The sequence below is a fragment of the Camelina sativa genome, chromosome 3, assembly GCF_000633955.1.
Source record: "Camelina sativa cultivar DH55 chromosome 3, Cs, whole genome shotgun sequence".
In the NCBI taxonomy this organism is placed as follows: Eukaryota; Viridiplantae; Streptophyta; class Magnoliopsida; order Brassicales; family Brassicaceae; genus Camelina; species Camelina sativa.
The window spans coordinates 9390586-9409735 of NC_025687.1; the positions used below are offsets into that span (position 1 = coordinate 9390586).

At 37.4% G+C, this 19150-nt stretch overlaps 3 protein-coding genes and 1 pseudogene across 3 annotated transcripts; 2 read left to right on the forward strand and 2 right to left on the reverse strand.

The window, feature by feature from the left end:
* LOC104776192 (WUSCHEL-related homeobox 14-like) lies at positions 542 to 2102 on the forward strand. The gene is made up of 3 exons (XM_010500207.1): positions 542 to 735; positions 1372 to 1761; positions 1872 to 2102. The coding sequence occupies exons 1-3, from the start codon at positions 573 to 575 to the stop codon at positions 1913 to 1915; spliced, it is 597 nt and encodes a 198-aa protein (XP_010498509.1). The 5' UTR covers positions 542 to 572; the 3' UTR covers positions 1916 to 2102.
* LOC104776194 (putative WUSCHEL-related homeobox 10) lies at positions 2458 to 3322 on the forward strand. The gene is made up of 3 exons (XM_010500209.2): positions 2458 to 2647; positions 2754 to 3137; positions 3264 to 3322. The coding sequence occupies exons 1-3, from the start codon at positions 2491 to 2493 to the stop codon at positions 3320 to 3322; spliced, it is 600 nt and encodes a 199-aa protein (XP_010498511.1). The 5' UTR covers positions 2458 to 2490.
* LOC104776193 (Fanconi anemia group J protein homolog) lies at positions 3391 to 12064 on the reverse strand. The gene is made up of 29 exons (XM_019243568.1): positions 11552 to 12064; positions 11378 to 11462; positions 11214 to 11289; positions 11040 to 11104; positions 10909 to 10956; positions 10718 to 10818; positions 10502 to 10643; positions 10306 to 10367; positions 10144 to 10217; positions 9995 to 10065; positions 9503 to 9590; positions 9341 to 9419; positions 9164 to 9253; positions 8968 to 9076; positions 8541 to 8634; positions 8383 to 8466; positions 8111 to 8267; positions 7820 to 8001; positions 7574 to 7618; positions 7412 to 7440; positions 7203 to 7324; positions 7062 to 7109; positions 6826 to 6950; positions 6620 to 6754; positions 6315 to 6532; positions 4388 to 5255; positions 4204 to 4275; positions 3871 to 3993; positions 3391 to 3788 (listed from the first exon to the last, which is right to left on the reverse strand). Exons 1-29 carry the CDS (start codon positions 11931 to 11933, stop codon positions 3744 to 3746), a joined length of 3819 nt encoding a protein of 1272 aa, XP_019099113.1. The 5' UTR covers positions 11934 to 12064; the 3' UTR covers positions 3391 to 3743.
* LOC104778801 lies at positions 12759 to 19121 on the reverse strand (annotated as a pseudogene).

A 19150-nucleotide genomic window follows, 5' to 3' on the forward strand; every position in this document is an offset into this window, starting at 1 on the left:
AAAAAAAAAAAAAAAAAAAAAAAAAAAAATTCAATTGCAATCGCCCGCAACCGCAAACGCTTGCGGGAGACAGCTTTTGAAATTCAGTGGTTTGAAGCGATTGGAAGCGATTTGGAGCGACTGGGAGCGATTTGGAGCGACTGGGAGCGATTTGTGTGATTGGTTCCAATCGCTAGCAACCGCTACCACCCGCAAACGCAGCGTTTGCGGGAGGTAGCGGGAGAACCAGTCACCACCATAGTAAAAACACAGTTGACCAAAGTTTATCCTACTTATGACCATATAACCAATCTAAAATTTTCTAATTCGGGATTATAATCTTTTTCTTCTTCTAAATACCTGTCAATGTCATCTAATAAACTAGTAACTGAAAAAGATTTAAAACCGGTCTAATTGATCATTAGTCAAGAGATCTTTTGCAAAAAAGTGTTTTAATTTAACGGTAACAAATAAATTAAAGATCCACTTTATTCATAAACAAAAGAATATATATATCATTTTACTTTCTCATTATATTGTCTTCCTAATATAGTTAAAGGAAAGAAAAGGAGAAAAGCAAAGTGATAGAGGAGATGGAGAGAGAGATGCAAAACGATGCGTATAATGGAAGAGGAAGAGTGATGACGGAGGAGCAGATGGAGATTCTCCGAAAGCAGATCGCCGTTTACGCCGTTATTTGCGACCAGCTCGTCCTCCTCCACAACTCTCTCTCTTCTAACCATCCTTTCTCATCAGGTACACTTCTCCTTTAGCTCTCTTTCTATATGAACACATACACACACATGTGTGTGTTCTTTTGATTTACAGACTATCACTATGTTTTTTTAATATTTACGAAAGACCGATATGAACTTCTTCATAAACTGTAAAACAAGTGTTTCAAGAAGCAAGAAATTAAACGCAGCGTTTTGAGATGCCAACGTTGTTTCCAATCATATACACACTTTTACTCATGGAGCTGCTAGTGCTAGCTTTTAGTGTAAGTGAAAACTGTGTTTGTGTTTGGTATACAACAAACGAACTCAATCAAATACACTTTTCTCGGTGTTTTCGCTGCGTAACCTTGAATTAAGTAAGTTTAAAATGATTTTGGACATTCGAAGACAGTTAAGCAACCGCATAGCGTTTGATTAACTGCTAACTAATATTGATTAGTTATTCAGTTATCTTTATAAAGTAAAATGTAGTTTTATGGTCGCTTACACCTAATAGTTTGAGTACAATCACCTTGTGATCGGTTTATTAGAAGCGAATTAGAGTTATTAACGTTTTGTGGTTCTGATAATACACATTTGTGTACTTGGAACAAACTTTTGGGTCACGTAACTGTTTTTTTTTTTTTTGTTTGGGTAATGAATTGAGATCAAAAAGGAATGAGGCCTATGGTCGGTGGATACTTTGATCCGATGGGGTCATCGTCAAATTCTCATAGGATATCGTCTAGGCATCGTTGGACTCCGACTTCGACGCAGCTTCAGATACTTGAGAGCATTTACGAGGAAGGAAGCGGAACACCGAATAGACGGAGGATCAGAGAGATCGCGACAGAGCTGTCTGAACATGGACAGATCACGGAGACAAATGTCTACAACTGGTTTCAGAACCGGCGAGCTCGGTCCAAACGTAAGCAGCCTCAAACGACGACGACAGCTAATAGTCAGGCTGATGATGTGGCTGTGACAACGGAGGAAAGGAGAAGTTGTGGAGATTCGGGTGGATTAGAGTCTTATGAGCATATACTCTTCCCAAGTCCTGATTTAGGTAAAGATATATATCATTTGTGTGTGTGTTTTTTTTTGCATTTGGTTAGGTTAAAAATCAATTGGTTTGAGTTTGGATAAGTGAATTAGGTTTTGGTTTTGTGGTTTCAGGGATTGAGCACTTGTTGAGTATAGGGAAATTTCTGGAGAGTTAAATTCGTATAGACTGACATGAAGGGACGATGAAGATCTCTAGTCTCATCTATTTTATTATCTCTGTTTCCACAAAACAGAATTGTTTGTGTGTGTGTGTGTGTGACATTAACAAGAAGTCTTTCATTGTAATTTTGTGTTCCTCAAATTGATATGCCAACATCATCAGTTTCACCATCAGAAATCAAAGTGAATCCATCTACGGTTGATATATATTGGCCGGTACATCTCGGTTAAATGACACTAAACAGTGGAAACAATTGACATAGCTTTTTTTGTTGTTATTAAATTTATTGTCATCTCACAAAAATCATACAAAATCGGATATTTGGTTATATGACCACAAATTATAATCTAATTCTATCAATTAGAATCCAATTATATCTCACAATTACCTCAATTAATTTGGTAATTGAGAAAAACCAAATCGGACCAATTGATCCTATTCAATTAAATCTTTCCAAAAATGTGTTTGAGTCCAACGGTAACAAATAAACTAAAGATTTGTTTATGATTGTCGTCTTCTTCATCATATGATAGAAAGGAGAGAGGAGAAAGCAAATTTGTGAAAGAGGAGATGGAGCAAGGGAGCCTAAACGGTACGTATGATGGTAGAGTGATGACGGAGGAGCAGATGGAGACTCTCCGTAAGCAAATCGCCATTTACGCTATAATCTGTGATCAGCTCGTCCTCCTACACAATTCGCTCTCTTCCTTCCCTCCTCTCTCATCAGGTAAGTACACTTCTCTCTCATGAACTCCATAGTGGTATTTGGAAGAAACTTAAAAGGTCACGTAAAATGAATATTTTTATGGTAATTGTTTGAGAAAATACACTAGGGATGAATCTGATGGGAGGAGGATACTTTGATCCGATGGTGGCATCGTCAAGCGCTCATGGTATGTCTACTCGTCATCGATGGACTCCAACGTCGAAGCAACTTCAGATTCTTGAGAACATTTACAAGGAAGGAAGTGGAACACCAAATCCACGGAGGATTAAAGAGATTGCTGCGGAGCTGTCTGAGCACGGACAAATCATGGAGAAAAATGTCTACAACTGGTTTCAAAACCGGCGAGCTCGGTCCAAACGAAAGCAGCCTCAGACGACAACGGTGACTGGTCCGACCGGTGATGCGGCTGTGACGACTGAGGAGAGGAGTTATGGAGATTCTGGAGGGTTTGAGTCTTATGAGCATATACTCTTCCCTAGTCCTGATAGAGGTACTACATATGACATTTAATTTCGTGTCTGAATCTCTCGAATGGTTCGGTCTGTTTTTGATGCCTACCGTATAAGGTTATATAATCTAGAGCTGAAAACATGTGGTGAACATTTTGTGGTTTCAGGGATTGAGCATTTGTTGAGTAGGGAGAAGTTTATGGAGAACAAATTTCATACAGGCTGACGTGAAATAAAGACGAAGAACTCCTAATCTCTTCACTCTGTTTTCACTAAACTAAACCAATTATTTGGTTGTCTCAATAAAAGAATATTATATTATCTATGAGAGTGAGCTTTAACAAGTCTATCTAGTGTAGAATTTGTTTTTCACAAATTTACGTTTGACCTTCTACGAGTGTAGTATATACATATAACCCACCATGAACAAAGGGATTGCCACGACCTGGACATAAATTAAGTTCCGAACGAAGCTGGCCAAGTTAAGATGCAAAACCAATCTTTCTTCAGCCACATGATGACATGAGCAAAGTTCCTTGGTTCACATCTGTTTATGACAACTTGGTGCCGCTGGTTTTGCTGCCTTGACTATCCCTCATTATGAATCAGACCGTTTCTGCTTGCTGAGGTATGAAAGCATCCTCTTTCTAGGTCTTCTTGTTTGTTGGCAAATTGCGTTTTGGTAGTCTCAGCTGCACATACATACAAATGAGGTGTGGGATTAGACTAACGGTGTTAACAGAAACCAGAATGCATGTTATTATCTTTACAGACCTTTGATTTTGTAGTCCTCCAGCCTCCTGAAACTTGCTGCTGAATCGGGGAGTATGCAAATCTCTCTATTGACTCAAGCATATCACTCTTATCCACAGCTGCATTAGTGTCAGCAAGAGGTTCCTACAATACCATTAGGTTATTAATATTTATTCATACAATGAAATTGATGCACAATAAGAATCTTTACACCTGTCAAGCTTTGTCCTCAAAGCATTAAAATCATTTCAGTTCTATTTTAAAATATTTTGCATCTCCATTAATTCTAGTCTGAAACCTCAAATTGCTTCTAAAGACTTAAAGGGTATGTAAGTAGCAGATATACAAGAATACCTTGTGCTTTAAGGCCGTTTCCTTGCTTGCAGCATCATTCGTGACTTCTAGATGATCAGCAAAGAACAAAATCTACAAACAAGTAAATTAGGTTTTGATATTAGGAAGAGCTCAAGACAATGCACCCAATCATAAATGAGAGATACTTAAGCACTCGAAGGAATCACCACTGAAGTCAACTTACTTTACTCAAAAACTGGACATTTGATGAATCAGTAGCCATAACTTGCACTCCGAGACATGTGTTTGGGATACTGCAGAAAGGGCAACAGATGGTATTGAAAACACATCCATCTTGCTCGCACCAAATACCCTGACCTTTTGAGCCTTCAAATTTTCTGCAGAGTCTCTGATTAACTAATGAGCAATCTGTCATAATAATTGAAACACTTGTTGGCATTTCTGCAGCAGCAGTTCCTGATGTTTTTTTCAGAAGAGACAGCAAATACTTTTTGGACGACGAAGTCAACAAACAATTCAGATAAGAGTCATTCTCAGGTAGACCTAATGGACTTTTGCAGAGCAAACAAGATAGCTGCACTTTCTGATTCACTTCTGGAAAAGAATCTATGTTGTAGTTTTGGGATCTTGGTTCGGTACTCCCAAACCCAAACTCAATTCTTCTTGTTAAACTCGTGTGATCTGAGGGTCTTCTAGTACTAGGTGCATCACTGTTTTCGTCTTCAAGGTCAATGACAGGAGAGCTAGTAAACTTTCTTCTCTTCAAAGCTTGTGAATTAACGCTCGTGTTGAAAGATGATTCTGCTTCTAGAGTCGAACTACGGATGTCACCGAAAGAATTTCCCTCAGGATTTGCTACTACGGACGACTCAGCTCCAAGAGGAGATTTTCTAAAATTTGGAGTAGATATATGCCGCTTTAATAATTGATCAGGAGATCTCAGACCTATTGCTGCTGGACTAGAGCTTTCATTCATCGAGCAAGAACATGGACTGGCTACTGATATCCCATTGATCATACCAGAGGTCTCCTTGATAAAAGATGTTTCTGGATCTTCATCACTGTAGGTCACTGATGACACCTCGCAATACCTGCACATGACAGTTGTTAAGTCTTCTTAAAGATCTGCAAATATAAGCTTACAATCTGCAGTATTTCGATACAGTGTTCACATTACATGCTAGTTTTTGTAGTTGAAGCTAACACTTACAAACATGCTACTTTGGAACGCTCTTTAAGAATTAAACTTGAGATAGAAATGGTGCAAATCAAATATATCTAGATTTGCATAAAAAGAAATTGTCTGATATTGTTACCCAGTCTCAGGTTGGACACCGCACTCAAGATCAATAACAGCTTCCTCTTTAATTTGAATGAATGTCTGAGTAGAATGCCGTACATATATTGAATCTTCAGCTATTTTTGGTTTCACATCTTTGTGATCCCAAAAGGCCTTGGTTTTGTTCATAAAAGGATATTTTGTATTCGAATCTGTGCGATCCTCCACGTCTACCACCTTCCTACCTGCGATATCCTGCACACAAATTCATTATCAATAACAAAATGAATTCATAGAGAACACCCAACACAGAAAAAAAAATCGTTTGCTTTTAAAATGTACTCTTGGTTCCACATGACTAGGTTTGTTCTGAATCTGATTTTCCTTCCTTCTGNTTCCCTCAGGATTTGCTACTACGGACGACTCAGCTCCAAGAGGAGATTTTCTAAAATTTGGAGTAGATATATGCCGCTTTAATAATTGATCAGGAGATCTCAGACCTATTGCTGCTGGACTAGAGCTTTCATTCATCGAGCAAGAACATGGACTGGCTACTGATATCCCATTGATCATACCAGAGGTCTCCTTGATAAAAGATGTTTCTGGATCTTCATCACTGTAGGTCACTGATGACACCTCGCAATACCTGCACATGACAGTTGTTAAGTCTTCTTAAAGATCTGCAAATATAAGCTTACAATCTGCAGTATTTCGATACAGTGTTCACATTACATGCTAGTTTTTGTAGTTGAAGCTAACACTTACAAACATGCTACTTTGGAACGCTCTTTAAGAATTAAACTTGAGATAGAAATGGTGCAAATCAAATATATCTAGATTTGCATAAAAAGAAATTGTCTGATATTGTTACCCAGTCTCAGGTTGGACACCGCACTCAAGATCAATAACAGCTTCCTCTTTAATTTGAATGAATGTCTGAGTAGAATGCCGTACATATATTGAATCTTCAGCTATTTTTGGTTTCACATCTTTGTGATCCCAAAAGGCCTTGGTTTTGTTCATAAAAGGATATTTTGTATTCGAATCTGTGCGATCCTCCACGTCTACCACCTTCCTACCTGCGATATCCTGCACACAAATTCATTATCAATAACAAAATGAATTCATAGAGAACACCCAACACAGAAAAAAAAATCGTTTGCTTTTAAAATGTACTCTTGGTTCCACATGACTAGGTTTGTTCTGAATCTGATTTTCCTTCCTTCTGAATTCTTTGCTTTGGTTTTCCGAAGAAAAGTTCTTCTCAACAGTGTGATTCTGGGACGCAGACATCTTACTGTCAACTCGCTCCTGCATACAGTTTTCAGCGTTTTAATGACTATGTAATAAAGTTTCAAGGACCAGAATGAGATGGTTTGAACCTTGGCACTGTTGAAAAATGATTTTAACCCTTCCATAGATACTTCAAAATTATCATACAGTTTGATAGACTGCCTTAGCCACTTTGAAATAGACGTTCTGTTCCTTTCTTCTTTGTATCGCTCATCTAGACACCAAAACAAGGCAACCTCAGAGCTATGATAACCATACTGAACAAAACGTACATAAATAAAGTTGAGAAGTGACTATCCACAGATCACTGATATGTTGTAATTACCCAAAAATATGATGGCACCATAATCAAACCTATGCCGGATACATCGCCCTGTAAAGAAAAACACCATGACAGAATATCCTGTTACAATATTAAAATTGACTGGAAGAACCAATTGACAAAATGTAAGTTATTACATAGCACCTGCTGCTTGATTTAAAGCACGATAGGCCTGTTGGCAATACCAGTCACTCCCTCCGAGAAGGTTTTTAGATGATTTGTAGGTATCATTATATTTTTTCTTTAGTCCGACTTGAATATCATGCCTAGCAAGAAAGTGATTAATTAAAAACTGCTCCTTGAAGATGGATTTGGAACGAAGCTGAAAGATTTTAGGAAAATAGAATTCTTACAAGTTTGGAAATGGAATGCCGACAATTATCTGTATGTAATCATCAAGGGTTAACAGCCCATTTATCAAAAATATCCTAAGCTTCTATTGCAGCAACGGACTACATTGATTGACATCCACATAAGAAAATAAAATACCAAGACAATGCAGTTAAAAAGGATACCACTGCCCTGGCGTTGTCATCAGCAAAGTCAATCCCTTCTGAAACCTATTAGAAACATAGACTTTAAACTCAAATAAGTTATCAAATTTTCAAATATGTTATGTGAAAAGTACGAGATACCCATGTCATGCTCATAGAGTCCAACGACACGTCATCCCATATCTTGAGATTGGATTGCTTTTTAAATATTGAATATTAAATATAGATATAGAAACCATGACAAGAAAAGAAAAAGAAAAAACAAACCTTTCCTCTACACACTGCAAGAAATGCAGCTCCTTTCTTGGAATCATCTTGAGTCTCAGTTTTAATAGTCCATGCTTTCTTAACTCTTTTATTTCTTCCAGTGAATCTATTCTTCCCACGTATAGAATCATAATATCCCTTCAGAACAGAATCAAATTCTTCCTGGGCTCCTCCTCTTGGTTCTGCAACCAAGGATTCTTGTTTCAAATTTTTGAAAAGAAAAAAAAAAGCATAACAATAGGATTTGCTACAACAATTTTTACATGATCACAGATGAAAAATATTACTTACCAACAAAAAGGTCCTTTTTCAAGCAAAGCCGAGACCATTGCCCAGTTTCACGCCAACGTGTGCAGAGTTTTTCCATCAACTTATAGCTTGGAAAGAATACAAGGGAGCCACCTGGTACAACAGCGCAAATTTCTTCCAACGATTTCCCTAAAGCATCCTTCAAACAAAAGTAGAGCATACGTTTACAAACACACAAAAGTAATGCATTACTGTACAAGAACACATATACAGGCACAAATAGATTGAACCAGAGACAAAAAAATCCCCGGTACCTGGAATTCATATGCATCAGCTGTTTTATAACTTGCATTTAGAGGATAATTACCAGAACCAATGGAGATTGCACCAGCCCACACCTGGAACAAAGATTTTGTTAAATCATACATTCAGTTCTGAAAACGGTTGCTACGTAGAGAGCTTTAGTCAGAACCTGCAGATTAACATCAATCACATGTGGAGCCTCTAAACAAGTGCCAAACTGCATCCCAAGTTCAGATGAGAAAGAATTCATCGGTGACAAAGTCCTATATTTTACAACCAATAAATTCAAACTTACTCATTCCTGAAAAAGATGGCTCAAGAAACATATAATTTAGCAAATGGGTTAAGGAGGAGAGTAGAATGGTATGCACATAAGGAATGTGATGTACAAAAAGGACCACATTGATCACTGGTAGTAACCATACTTAACAAAAAAGATGAGTAATGTCATAGTACATTGATGACGTTGTGGTTCTTTAAAGATCCTTATATAATGAAGTAACAAGGTGTTATTACTTGCCAAAATATCAGATGAAAAAGGTGTACATCACATAATTCTTTGCAGTAGCAATATTAAGAAACAGGATACTGCTTACCCAGATGTTAAAATGATGGATAGAGATATATCAGCTAAGTCTTTAAAAACAACCGAAGGATTCATGCACCACAAACTGAAAGTATGCGTCCATGTACCAGAAGAATCTCCTGCAGCCCAATAGAGCAACAGTGAACACCTTTTTAATTACAGATGGGTAAAATTTTCACAAATTCGGCTAAAAAGGTCCATTGTACCTCTTTTAGTAGAGCGTTGTAAACCCAGTTGGTAATCTAAGATGTGACTTCCATTTCTTGAAAAGAAGTACGTCAGTGAAGAGAACAACTCTGCATGAATATGATACAATAAGCTCTCATCCTCGAAACGATATCACAGGAAACAATGCTTAATAAAGTTAGGGAGACGCAAAAAACCTTCTAGTGTCAAGACAGATAACCCACTCAAATAAAGCATATCTGATTCCATTTCTGCTTCCTTTGATGTTCTGATAGCCTAGAACAGCAATCACAATTGCACATTCAAGCATCATATAAAGCCTGTGGGCCTAACCAGATAACGTTGAAGAAATGACTTACCTTTGTAAAGCATTCCAATAAGATTGGGAAGCATTCACGGGAGATATTAGATTCCTCAAGCTCTCTTAAAGCTTTGTCTCCGGTCCAACTGCAATGATGTCATTGTGGAATTAGTGCGATGCTTGATTACTGTTTTATAAACATGGTTTCCCTACTTAACTTGATATTCTTTTGGGAAAAAAATGTTCCAATACCAATGACTCGACCATTATTTCTGGTAACACTGCATGAAACTCATCACTAAATAAAATATACTACAATGCAGATTATGCATACATGCAAATATATGCACAAATTTTTCGGGTGGGTTAACAGAGGATCTATATCTACCACATTTTAGTCAAGAATGCTACATAAAATATGTATAGCTAGTAAGAGTTGTCCAAACAAAACTAGTTCTCATGGAGATTAAGAAAACCAAGACTTTAAACAGTTGCAACCCCTTTCAAATTCTACAGTAAAGTAAATGATTGGAAGAAGAGTTTAACTTACCTAGAGAAATAGTGCTGGAAATCACGTTTTGCTAATGAATCCTTTTTTCTTCCAATCCAGCTTATCAATCCCTAAATACATAGACCAATCAATATTAAAACGTAGTCAGCAAAGATACATCTCAACATTATTTGCAGTTAATGACTTACATCTACTACTTCACACAAGGGTTGATATATCATTGGCTGTGCCACGCTCATCTGTTCTAGTTCACTCTGCAATTCTGCATAACACATAAACCACATTAGTAAATTAAATGTCAGTGAACCAAACCATGAATAAGTGCAGGAATAGTTTTGAGTAGTTTATACTGAAAAGAGTCTCTTCTTCTAAGTTAATGCTTCCTGCTTCACGAGCAATGTCTTCCATATTGCTGTGGACAGTGAAAAATTTAGTAGACGGCCTTATCATCACATCACAAGCATGCTAAGAAATCTGCAAACTCATGTTCCAACCAGAAAATTCTATGTGTAAATATATCAAAACCAAGAAGATTCTGAAACTTACTGAGCTTCATCAAAAATTATAATCGCTCCTTTTAGATCTACTTCAACTCCTGCTCGGATGACAGGATTAACAATATAGGAGTAAGGGCAAAAAACCAATTGTGCATTCTCCGCCATTGACCAGGAAGCATAATATGGGCAGCCTACAAGAAAGTTATTAGAGATTAAGAAATAGATAAATTCAATCAATAAAAGTAAACAATAAACAAATTCTAACCTCTAACATTTTTTCCAACTTTTACAAGATCTTCAATATCATGAACCTCATTGTGACCTCTAGGCTGAAGTGATGGATGAGATGTGATTTTATTGACGTTCCTGGAAGTTAAGGAAATTAGTTACATGGTTTGACGAGCTAACAACAAAAGGGGGAAAACTCCAGAACTTAAATTATCAGGAAAAACTCACTTGAATTCAGAACATTGTATGTTTGCCTTATCTTTTAGGAGCAACCGACTAGAAACGGATTAAATGTTAGTATAGAGGATATCTTTAGCTGAAAAGAATAATGTGATGATATGAATGTGGATGAAACTTACCATTCATCATCTACATTGTCTTTCCCATGTACATTACGATTAGTACAGTAATGTTTTCGTGAAGCCTTACACAAAGAAGACAGACCCAGGTGGAAGAAAAAAACACCTTTAGTATCTTGATTAAACGCAAATAGGCAAGTCCACAAAAAGAGAGCAAAATCAAATTTAACATACCAATACAGCCATGGGCACTCTATAACCAGTTTTCCGATACTCACGAATCACTTGAGTAATCTGAGAATGAGTTCGTCTACAGAACAAAAGCAAACAATCATTACTAAGTACGAAAGACAAAATTTAATTCATAATATCTCCAAGATTACTGATATAAAGCTTACGAAGCATAGTATATGGTAGGAATTTTGGTTCTTTTCTTAGTTGCAGTTTCAGCTTGCTCCACTTTTGTAGATGCAGCAGGAGTATCTAATCAGAGATAAACCACGAATTAAAGGCTGATACACTAATTAAGAAAGCCCAAATCATTAATTAAGGTCATTCGTGATTTCACGAACCTGAGGGCTGTGTCTCCGGTATGAACCCACCTCCGTGATTCAATGGATCGGTGACTGCTTCCGGCGCAGCTTTCGAGTGAGTCAAATTCCCTTTCAGAAGCCGAGATTTATAGTTCTGTTGCCAAGCAAGCACTGAGCACAGCAAAGACAGAGATTTGCCAGTACCAGTGGGAGACTCGAGTAACGCGTGACTGTGACCGTCTCTCTGGGCTCGATCCAGCGTAGATATGACCCGGCTCATGAACGCAAGCTGGGTTCCGTACGGTTGATAAGGGAACTCCACTTGAAGGCCTCCGATTTGGTAGACATTTTTAGGGTTTTTGGAGTTTAGGGTTTGTTTCAATTCGTCCTTCGAATCCGATTTAATGGTTGAGGAAACCATCTTCTTCGTCGAGTATCCCTTCGGGGTTCGGTGAGGGGAGAAAAATGAGAACTACGAGAGAAGTGAGGTTCGATGGTTACGCGTTGTTGACAAATGGGCGGGAAAATTCGACCCCTTTTCGAGTTTCTCTTTCTTTTGGCGCCCGCCATTGTTATTTTCTGCGAGCTTTACTGGTGTAAAAGCTGAGACACTAAAAACGACTTACAGTTCTTATTGTTTAAGAGAGAACGGCAATACTTCCGTCCTCAGCGTGATAATGGACGAAAGTGGGCTTATTAAGGCCCAATTTTCGTAGAGGCAATTGAGTGTGATCGTGATTTACCAATAAGGCCCAATTTGCGTAGAGGAAAAAGTTTGAAGTTTAAATAACCGTTGATTGCCCCTAGTTTACTTTATATGATTTGAAGAGAAAAAATAATTTACTTGTATTTTTTTTTGTTAAATGGCGATTACTTTCAATTTATCGCATAATTGAGATTTTCCTGATTGTTCAATTGTCTTCTCTCACCCCTTTCATAATAGTATAATGCAATCATTTTTTCATACATATATTTCATAGGTAAGAGTTTGCAAGTTTTAAAAGGATTGCAACAAACAATATATATAGAAATTTTGATTAATAATTTACTCAGTAGTTTACTTTTATTTACACAATTCCTATATAACTTGCTAAACATTATAAAATATTAAATAATGGAAAAAGTTTAAATAAAATTCAGAAATCCAAGGCCACACACATTTTTATAAGTTTGCTTTAAGCCTCCGAAAAAAAGGTCGGACCAGCATTGCTGAAAACATCCTGGTTCTTGCTTGCTTGTTGGCAAATCACGTGTTAGTGACAGCAAGATATTCCTACAATACCAATAGGTAATGATTATTCCACAAAATAATTTGATCCAAGATTTTATTATGTCACAGCATTAAAATAACTTCACTTCTATTTCAAAATCTTTCGCATCTCAATTTGTTCCAAACTGAAACCTCAAATTGGTTCTAAAGACTCAAGGGTATGCAAGAATTACCTTGTGCTTTAACGCTGTTTCCTTGCTTGCAGCATCATTCGTGACTTCTAGATGATCAGCAAAGAACAAAATCTGCAAACAAGTAAGAAGTGATCTTAATATCAAGACAATGCACTCTGATGATTCACCAGCTAAAAGTCAAGCTTACTTTGCTCATAAACTGGACGTTTGATGAATCTGTAGCCATGACTTGCACTCCAAGGCAGGTGTTTGGGACACTACAGAAAGGGCAAAAGATAGTATTGAAAACACATCCATCTTGCTGGCACCAAATACCCTGACCTTTTGAGCTTTCAGAACTTGTGCAGAGTCTCTGATTAACCAATGAGCAATCTGTCATGATAACTGAAACACTCTTTGGCATTTCTTCTTGAGCAGCAAGACCTGATGTTTCTTTTAGAAGAGACAGCAAATACGCCTTGGACGACGAAGTCAACAAGCATTTGGGATGCGAGTGGTTCTCAGGGTGACCTAATGAATTTCTGCAGAGTAAACAAGATATCCTCATCACTCTCTGATTCACTTCTGGAAAAGCATATGTATTGTCGGTGGGATCTTGATTCGGTACTACCAAACCCAAATTCAATTTTCCTTGTCAAACTCGTATGATCCGCAGGTCCAGTACTAGGAGCATTACTGATTTCGTCTTCTTCTTCAAGGTCAATGATGACTGGAGAGCTACTAAACTTTCTTCTCTTCAAAGCATTGGAATTAACACTCATGTTCAAAGACGACTCTGCTTCTAGAGTCGAATTACGTGTATCACCATTAATGGAAAATCTCTGTGGGGTTACTAGAACAGATGATTCAGTACCAAGGGGAGATTTTCTGAAATTTTCAGTAGATATATGCCTTTTTAAGAATTGATCAGGAGACTTCAGAGATCTCAGGCCTGTTGCTAGGCTAGAGCTTTCGTTCTTCGAGCTAGAACCTGGACTCGCGGTTGCAATACCAGAGACAGAAGATGTTTCTGGATCTTCATCACAGTTGGTCGCCGACGAAACCTCACAGTACCTGCACATGACAGTATTAAAATTTTGCTCAAAGATTTGTATAAATATAATCTAGTATGCCACTTTATGACAATTATTGCACATTATACTTTGAGATATGAATGTTATATACTTTGAGAGATATGGTTTAGTATTTTTACCCAGGCTCAGGCTGGACCTCGCAGTCAAGATCAATGACTCCTTTATAGAATTCAGTTTCCTTTTTAACTTGAATGAATGTGTGAGCAGCAGGTATGTAACCTGGAGATGATTCAGAAAGCCGCATAGATCTCGACCTTAAAGCTATTTTTGGTTTCACATCATTGTGAATTAAAACTTCGTTCATAAAAGTGTGTCTTGGATTCGAACTTGTATAGTCCTCCACGTTCACCACCCTCCTACTTGCAATATCCTGCACACAAATTCATCATCAGTAACAAAATGAATCATGAGAAAACAGAAAAAAGTATATAGTTTCCTTTTAGAATATACCTTTGGTTCGACATGACTAGAATTGTTCTGAATCTGATTCTCTTTCTTTATGTATTCTTTGCTTTGGTTTTCAGAGGACAAGTTCTGCTCATGGGACTCTAACATCTTACTGTTAACTCGCTCCTGCATGCAATTTTCAAAGAATTTTAATGATTATGTATGTATATGTGATAAAGTTTCAAGGGAAAGGAATGAGATTGGTTTAAACCTTGACACTGTTGAAAAAATATCTTAATCCGTCCATAGAAGCTTCACAATTATCATACAGCTTGATGGACTGCCTTAGCCACTTTGAAATAGACGCTCTGTTCCTTGGTTGTCTGTATCGCTCATCTAAACACCAAAACAAGACAACCTCATCAGAGCTACTGAAAAAAACAAAACGTTTAAATAGATATTGACGTCTTTTAATTACCCAAGAATATGATGGCACCATAATCAAACCTATGCCGGATACATCGCCCTGCTGCTTGATTTAACGCACGATACGCCTGTTGGCAATACCACTCACCGCCTCCAAGAAGGTTTTTAGATGCTTTGTATGTATCATTATATTTTCGCTTCAGTTCGACTAGAATATCGTGCCTGCCAAGAAAGTGGTTTGTTAGAACCAAGAAGTTTTGGGAAGGAAGCTGGAAGGTTTTAAAGGGAAATAGAACTCTTACAAGTTTGGAAATGAAATGCCAACAATTATCTGTATGTAGCCATCAAGGTATAACAGTCCATTCATAAGCCAATTTCAGTAGCATGAATCAAAAATATCTTAAAATTTCTATTGCAGAAAAGGAGACAAACTCAAAAATACCAAGACAATGCAGTTGAAAAGGATACCACTGCCCTGGCCTTTTCATCAAAAAAATCAAGCCCTTCTGAAACCTGTAGAATTTGAACTCAGATCATGGTCATGCACATAGGGTCCCTTTAAATAAACATCAATAAGAGAAACCACCATGAGCAAAAGAAAACAACAACAAACGTTTCCTCTACATACTGCAAGAAATGCAGATCCTTTCTTGTAATCATCTTGAGCCTCAGTTACAACAGAACCTGCTTTCTTAACTCTTCTATTTCTTCCAATCAATCTGTTCTTTCCGCTTATCGAATCATAATATTCCTTCAGAACAGTTTCGAAGTCGTCCATGGCTCCTCCTCTTGGTTCTGCAACCAATGACAGGTTATTTGAGATTTATGATAAGAAAACAACAATGCAGCAACAGTTTTAAAATGATCACAGAAGATATAGATGTTACGTACCGATGAAAAGATCCCTTTTCAAGCAGAGCCGAGACCATTGTCCAGTTTCACGCCAACGCGTGCAGAGTTTTTCCATCAACTTATAGCTTGGAAAGAATACCAGAGATCCACCTGGTACAATGTTGCAAATTTCTTCCAAGGATTTCCCTAGAGTATCCTTCAAAGCAAAGTAGAAGCATTGAGTTTTACAACACACCGAAACATTGCACCACAGTACAAGAAGAACACATTTACAGGCAAAATAAGAGCTTACCTGGAATTCATATGCATCAGCTGTTTTATAACTTGCATTTAGAGGATAATTACCAGAACCACTGGAGATTGCACCCGCCCACACCTAGAACAAAAAATGTATTGTTAAAATCATACATTGACTTCTTGAAACTGTTGGTAAGTGGATAGCTTTAGTCAGAACCTGCAGATTAGGATCAATCACATGTGGAGCCTCTAAACAAGAGGCAAACTGCAACCCAAGTTCAGATGAGAAAGAATTCATCGGTGACAAAGTCCTATATTTCACAATAAAAGAAACTTAACCTATATCATTACTGAAAGAGAGGGCTCAATAAACAATGAAGATTTAGCAAAGGCACTAGCCAAATGATATAACTCTTTGCAGAAGAAAATATTAAGCAACAAGATACTTCTTACCCAGATGTTAAAATGATGGATAAAGAAAGATCAGCTAAGTCTTTGAATACAACAGAGGGATTCATGCACCACAAACTGAACGTATGCGTCCAACCAGTATCTCCTGCATCACAGTAAAGCACACATAAAGATCTCACTTGTACCTCTCTTAGCAGACCGTTGTAAACCCATTTCGTAATCTAGGACATGACTTCCGTTTTTGGAAAAGAAGTATGTAAGTGTAGCAAACAACTCTGCATTAAAAATTTGTTTGTGCAATATATAAGCTCTCTCATCCTCAAAATTACATTATAGAGATCAAAGCTTAATAAAGTTAGTGAGATGCAAAAAAAAAAAAAAAAAACCTTCTAGTGTCGTGACAGATATCCATCCCACTCAAATAAGGCTTATCAGGGTCCATTTCTGCTGCCTCTGATTTTGTAATCGCCTTAACCAGTTAAGCACAAAGTCACATTCAAGCATCGTAAAAAGTCATGCGGGTCTAGCCAGAAATCATAGAAGAAATGACTTACTTGGTCAAGACACGCCTGTAATTGTGGCAAGTATTCTGGAGTGATATTGAATTCCTTGAGCTCTTTCAAAGCTCTGTCTCCAGTCCAGCTGTTACATTGATAAATAGCAACAAAAAAAAAAAGAATGAAGTATATTGTATATAAATCAGCTTGCCTCATAGAGTTGGAACCATTTTGCAATTTTAAAGTAGACGATTGGAAGAAAAGTTTCAAATTACTTAGAGAAATAGTGCTCAGAATCACGTTTTGCTAATGAATCTTTTTTGCTTCCAATCCAACTTATCAATCCCTAAACATAGAAGAGTCAATATTTAAAAAGTAGACAGCAAATCTTAGTTACCTCTTAATAATATCTTGCATATAATTACTTACCTCTACTACTTCATACAAGGGTTCATAGAACTCTGGCTCATCCGCACTCAACTGTTCTAGTTCATTCCGCAATTCTGCATAACGCATAAGCCAGGTTAGTTAAGCATATATTTAGTGAACAAAACGATTAATTACTGCAGAGATATATAATAATTTGAGTGGTACATACTGAAAATAATATCTTCTTCCAAGTTAATGCTTCCTGCTTCACGAGCAATGTCTTCCATATTGCTGTGGACAGTAAAAGCTTTTAGTAGACGGCCTTTAGCCATGAATATCATCAAGCATGCTAACAAGGTTTCTGAATTTTACTGTGCTTCATCAGAGATTATAATGGCTCCTTTTAGATTTACTCCTCCTCGAATGACAGGATCAATTATATATGAATAAGGGCAAAAAACCAATCGTGCAACCTCCAACATTTTCCTGGAAGCAAAATATGGACAGCCTAAAAAGAAAATGATTTGAAATTAAGAAACTGAAAAATACAAATAACTGAAAGAAAAATAAACTAAATCTAACTAACCAATAACAGTTTTCCCAATTTTTACAAGATCTTCAATGTCATGAACCCCATTGTGCCCGTTTTGCTTAATTGATGGGTAAGCTAAGATGCGACCGGCACCTCTGCAAGTTAAAGTAAACAGTTATATGGATTTTGACTACGTAGCTAGAAACAAAAGAGGAAACACAAAGAACTTATAGATTATCAGGGAAAACTCACTCGAACTCAGGACATTTTGGGTTTTTCTTATCTTTTAGAAGCAACCGACTAGAAAAAAGAATGAATATAAATTATAATAGACGTTAGTATAGAGAGGGTTTATGAGGATAGTGAGATGTGTGAATATAGATGAAAATTTACCATTTTTCGTCTACGTTGTCTTTCCCTTGGACATGACGATTAGTGCAGCAACGTTTCCTAGAACCCTAACACAATGAAAGATGAACACAGAACAAATTACAATTTTAATGAGTTGCGTCAAGTAAAATATTCACTTGATTAAACCAGAGATAAAACAAGTTGGCAAGATCAAGTTTTATTATTGACATACCAATACAGCCATGGGCACTCTGTAACCAGTTTTTTTATACTCACGAATGACTTGAGTGATCTGAGCATGAGTTCGTCTAAGTAAAAAAAAAACAAACAAACAGTCAAATAATAACAAGAAAAACTTAAAAACATGATTTGCAAAATTTCCAAAGACTAATGATGTAATGCTTACGAAGCATAGTATATGGTGGGAATATTAGGTGGTTCAGGTGGCTCCACATTGCTAGGTAAAGTAGTATCTGTTCAGAGATAGATATAACCACGAATTTTAATAACAAATGAATCTTCTCATATCATAGATGCAATATTCATTAGGGACACGACGAACCTGAGGGCTGCATTTTCAAATGAGAAAAGCTCCCATTGGAAAACCGCGATAGATAGCTCTTTTGCCAAGGGAGAACAGAACAGAGCAAAGACAGAGACTTTCCCGTACCTGTGGGAGACTCGAGCAAAGCGTGGCTGTGACCTTCTCTCTGAGCACGATCGAGCGTAGATATGACCCGGCTCATGAACGCAAGCTGGGTTCCATAAGGTTGCTAAGGGAACTCAACTTGAAGGCCTCCGATCTGGTAGAGCTTTTTAGGGTTTTCGGGGTTTAGGGTTTGTTTCACTTCGTCCTTGGAATCCGATTTGGTGGTTGTGGAAACCATCTTCTTCGTCCCAGATCTGTCTTTCGGAGTTCAGTGACGGCAAAAGTTGTAAGATCTGATTTTGTTACAAAAATATGGGCGGGAAAAATCTTATCCCTACCCTTCATCGCCAATTGTGTTACACAGCTTCACTGGCAAGCTTGATCACAAACAAAGCGACGACGTATAGTTTTCAATGTGACAATGGACCTTAATTGGGCTTATAAAGCCCA

What these genes read in the sequence shown, in the direction of transcription:
- LOC104776192 (XM_010500207.1), top strand. Translation starts at nt 573, where the DNA reads ATGGAGAGAGAGATGCAAAACGATGCGTATAATGGAAGAGGAAGAGTG. An exon ending in TAACCATCCTTTCTCATCAG is followed by an intron (nt 736 to 1,371) that starts GTACACTTCTCC and finishes GAGATCAAAAAG; the next exon opens with GAATGAGGCCTATGGTCGGT. An exon ending in CTTCCCAAGTCCTGATTTAG is followed by an intron (nt 1,762 to 1,871) that starts GTAAAGATATAT and finishes TTGTGGTTTCAG; the next exon opens with GGATTGAGCACTTGTTGAGT.
- LOC104776194 (XM_010500209.2), top strand. Translation starts at nt 2,491, where the DNA reads ATGGAGCAAGGGAGCCTAAACGGTACGTATGATGGTAGAGTGATGACG. An exon ending in CTTCCCTCCTCTCTCATCAG is followed by an intron (nt 2,648 to 2,753) that starts GTAAGTACACTT and finishes AAAATACACTAG; the next exon opens with GGATGAATCTGATGGGAGGA. An exon ending in CTTCCCTAGTCCTGATAGAG is followed by an intron (nt 3,138 to 3,263) that starts GTACTACATATG and finishes TTGTGGTTTCAG; the next exon opens with GGATTGAGCATTTGTTGAGT.
- LOC104776193 (XM_019243568.1), bottom strand. Translation starts at nt 11,933, where the DNA reads ATGGTTTCCTCAACCATTAAATCGGATTCGAAGGACGAATTGAAACAA. An exon ending in AGAAGAAGAGACTCTTTTCA is followed by an intron (nt 10,218 to 10,305) that starts GTATAAACTACT and finishes TGTGTTATGCAG; the next exon opens with AATTGCAGAGTGAACTAGAA. An exon ending in TGATTGATGTTAATCTGCAG is followed by an intron (nt 8,467 to 8,540) that starts GTTCTGACTAAA and finishes TCTTTGTTCCAG; the next exon opens with GTGTGGGCTGGTGCAATCTC.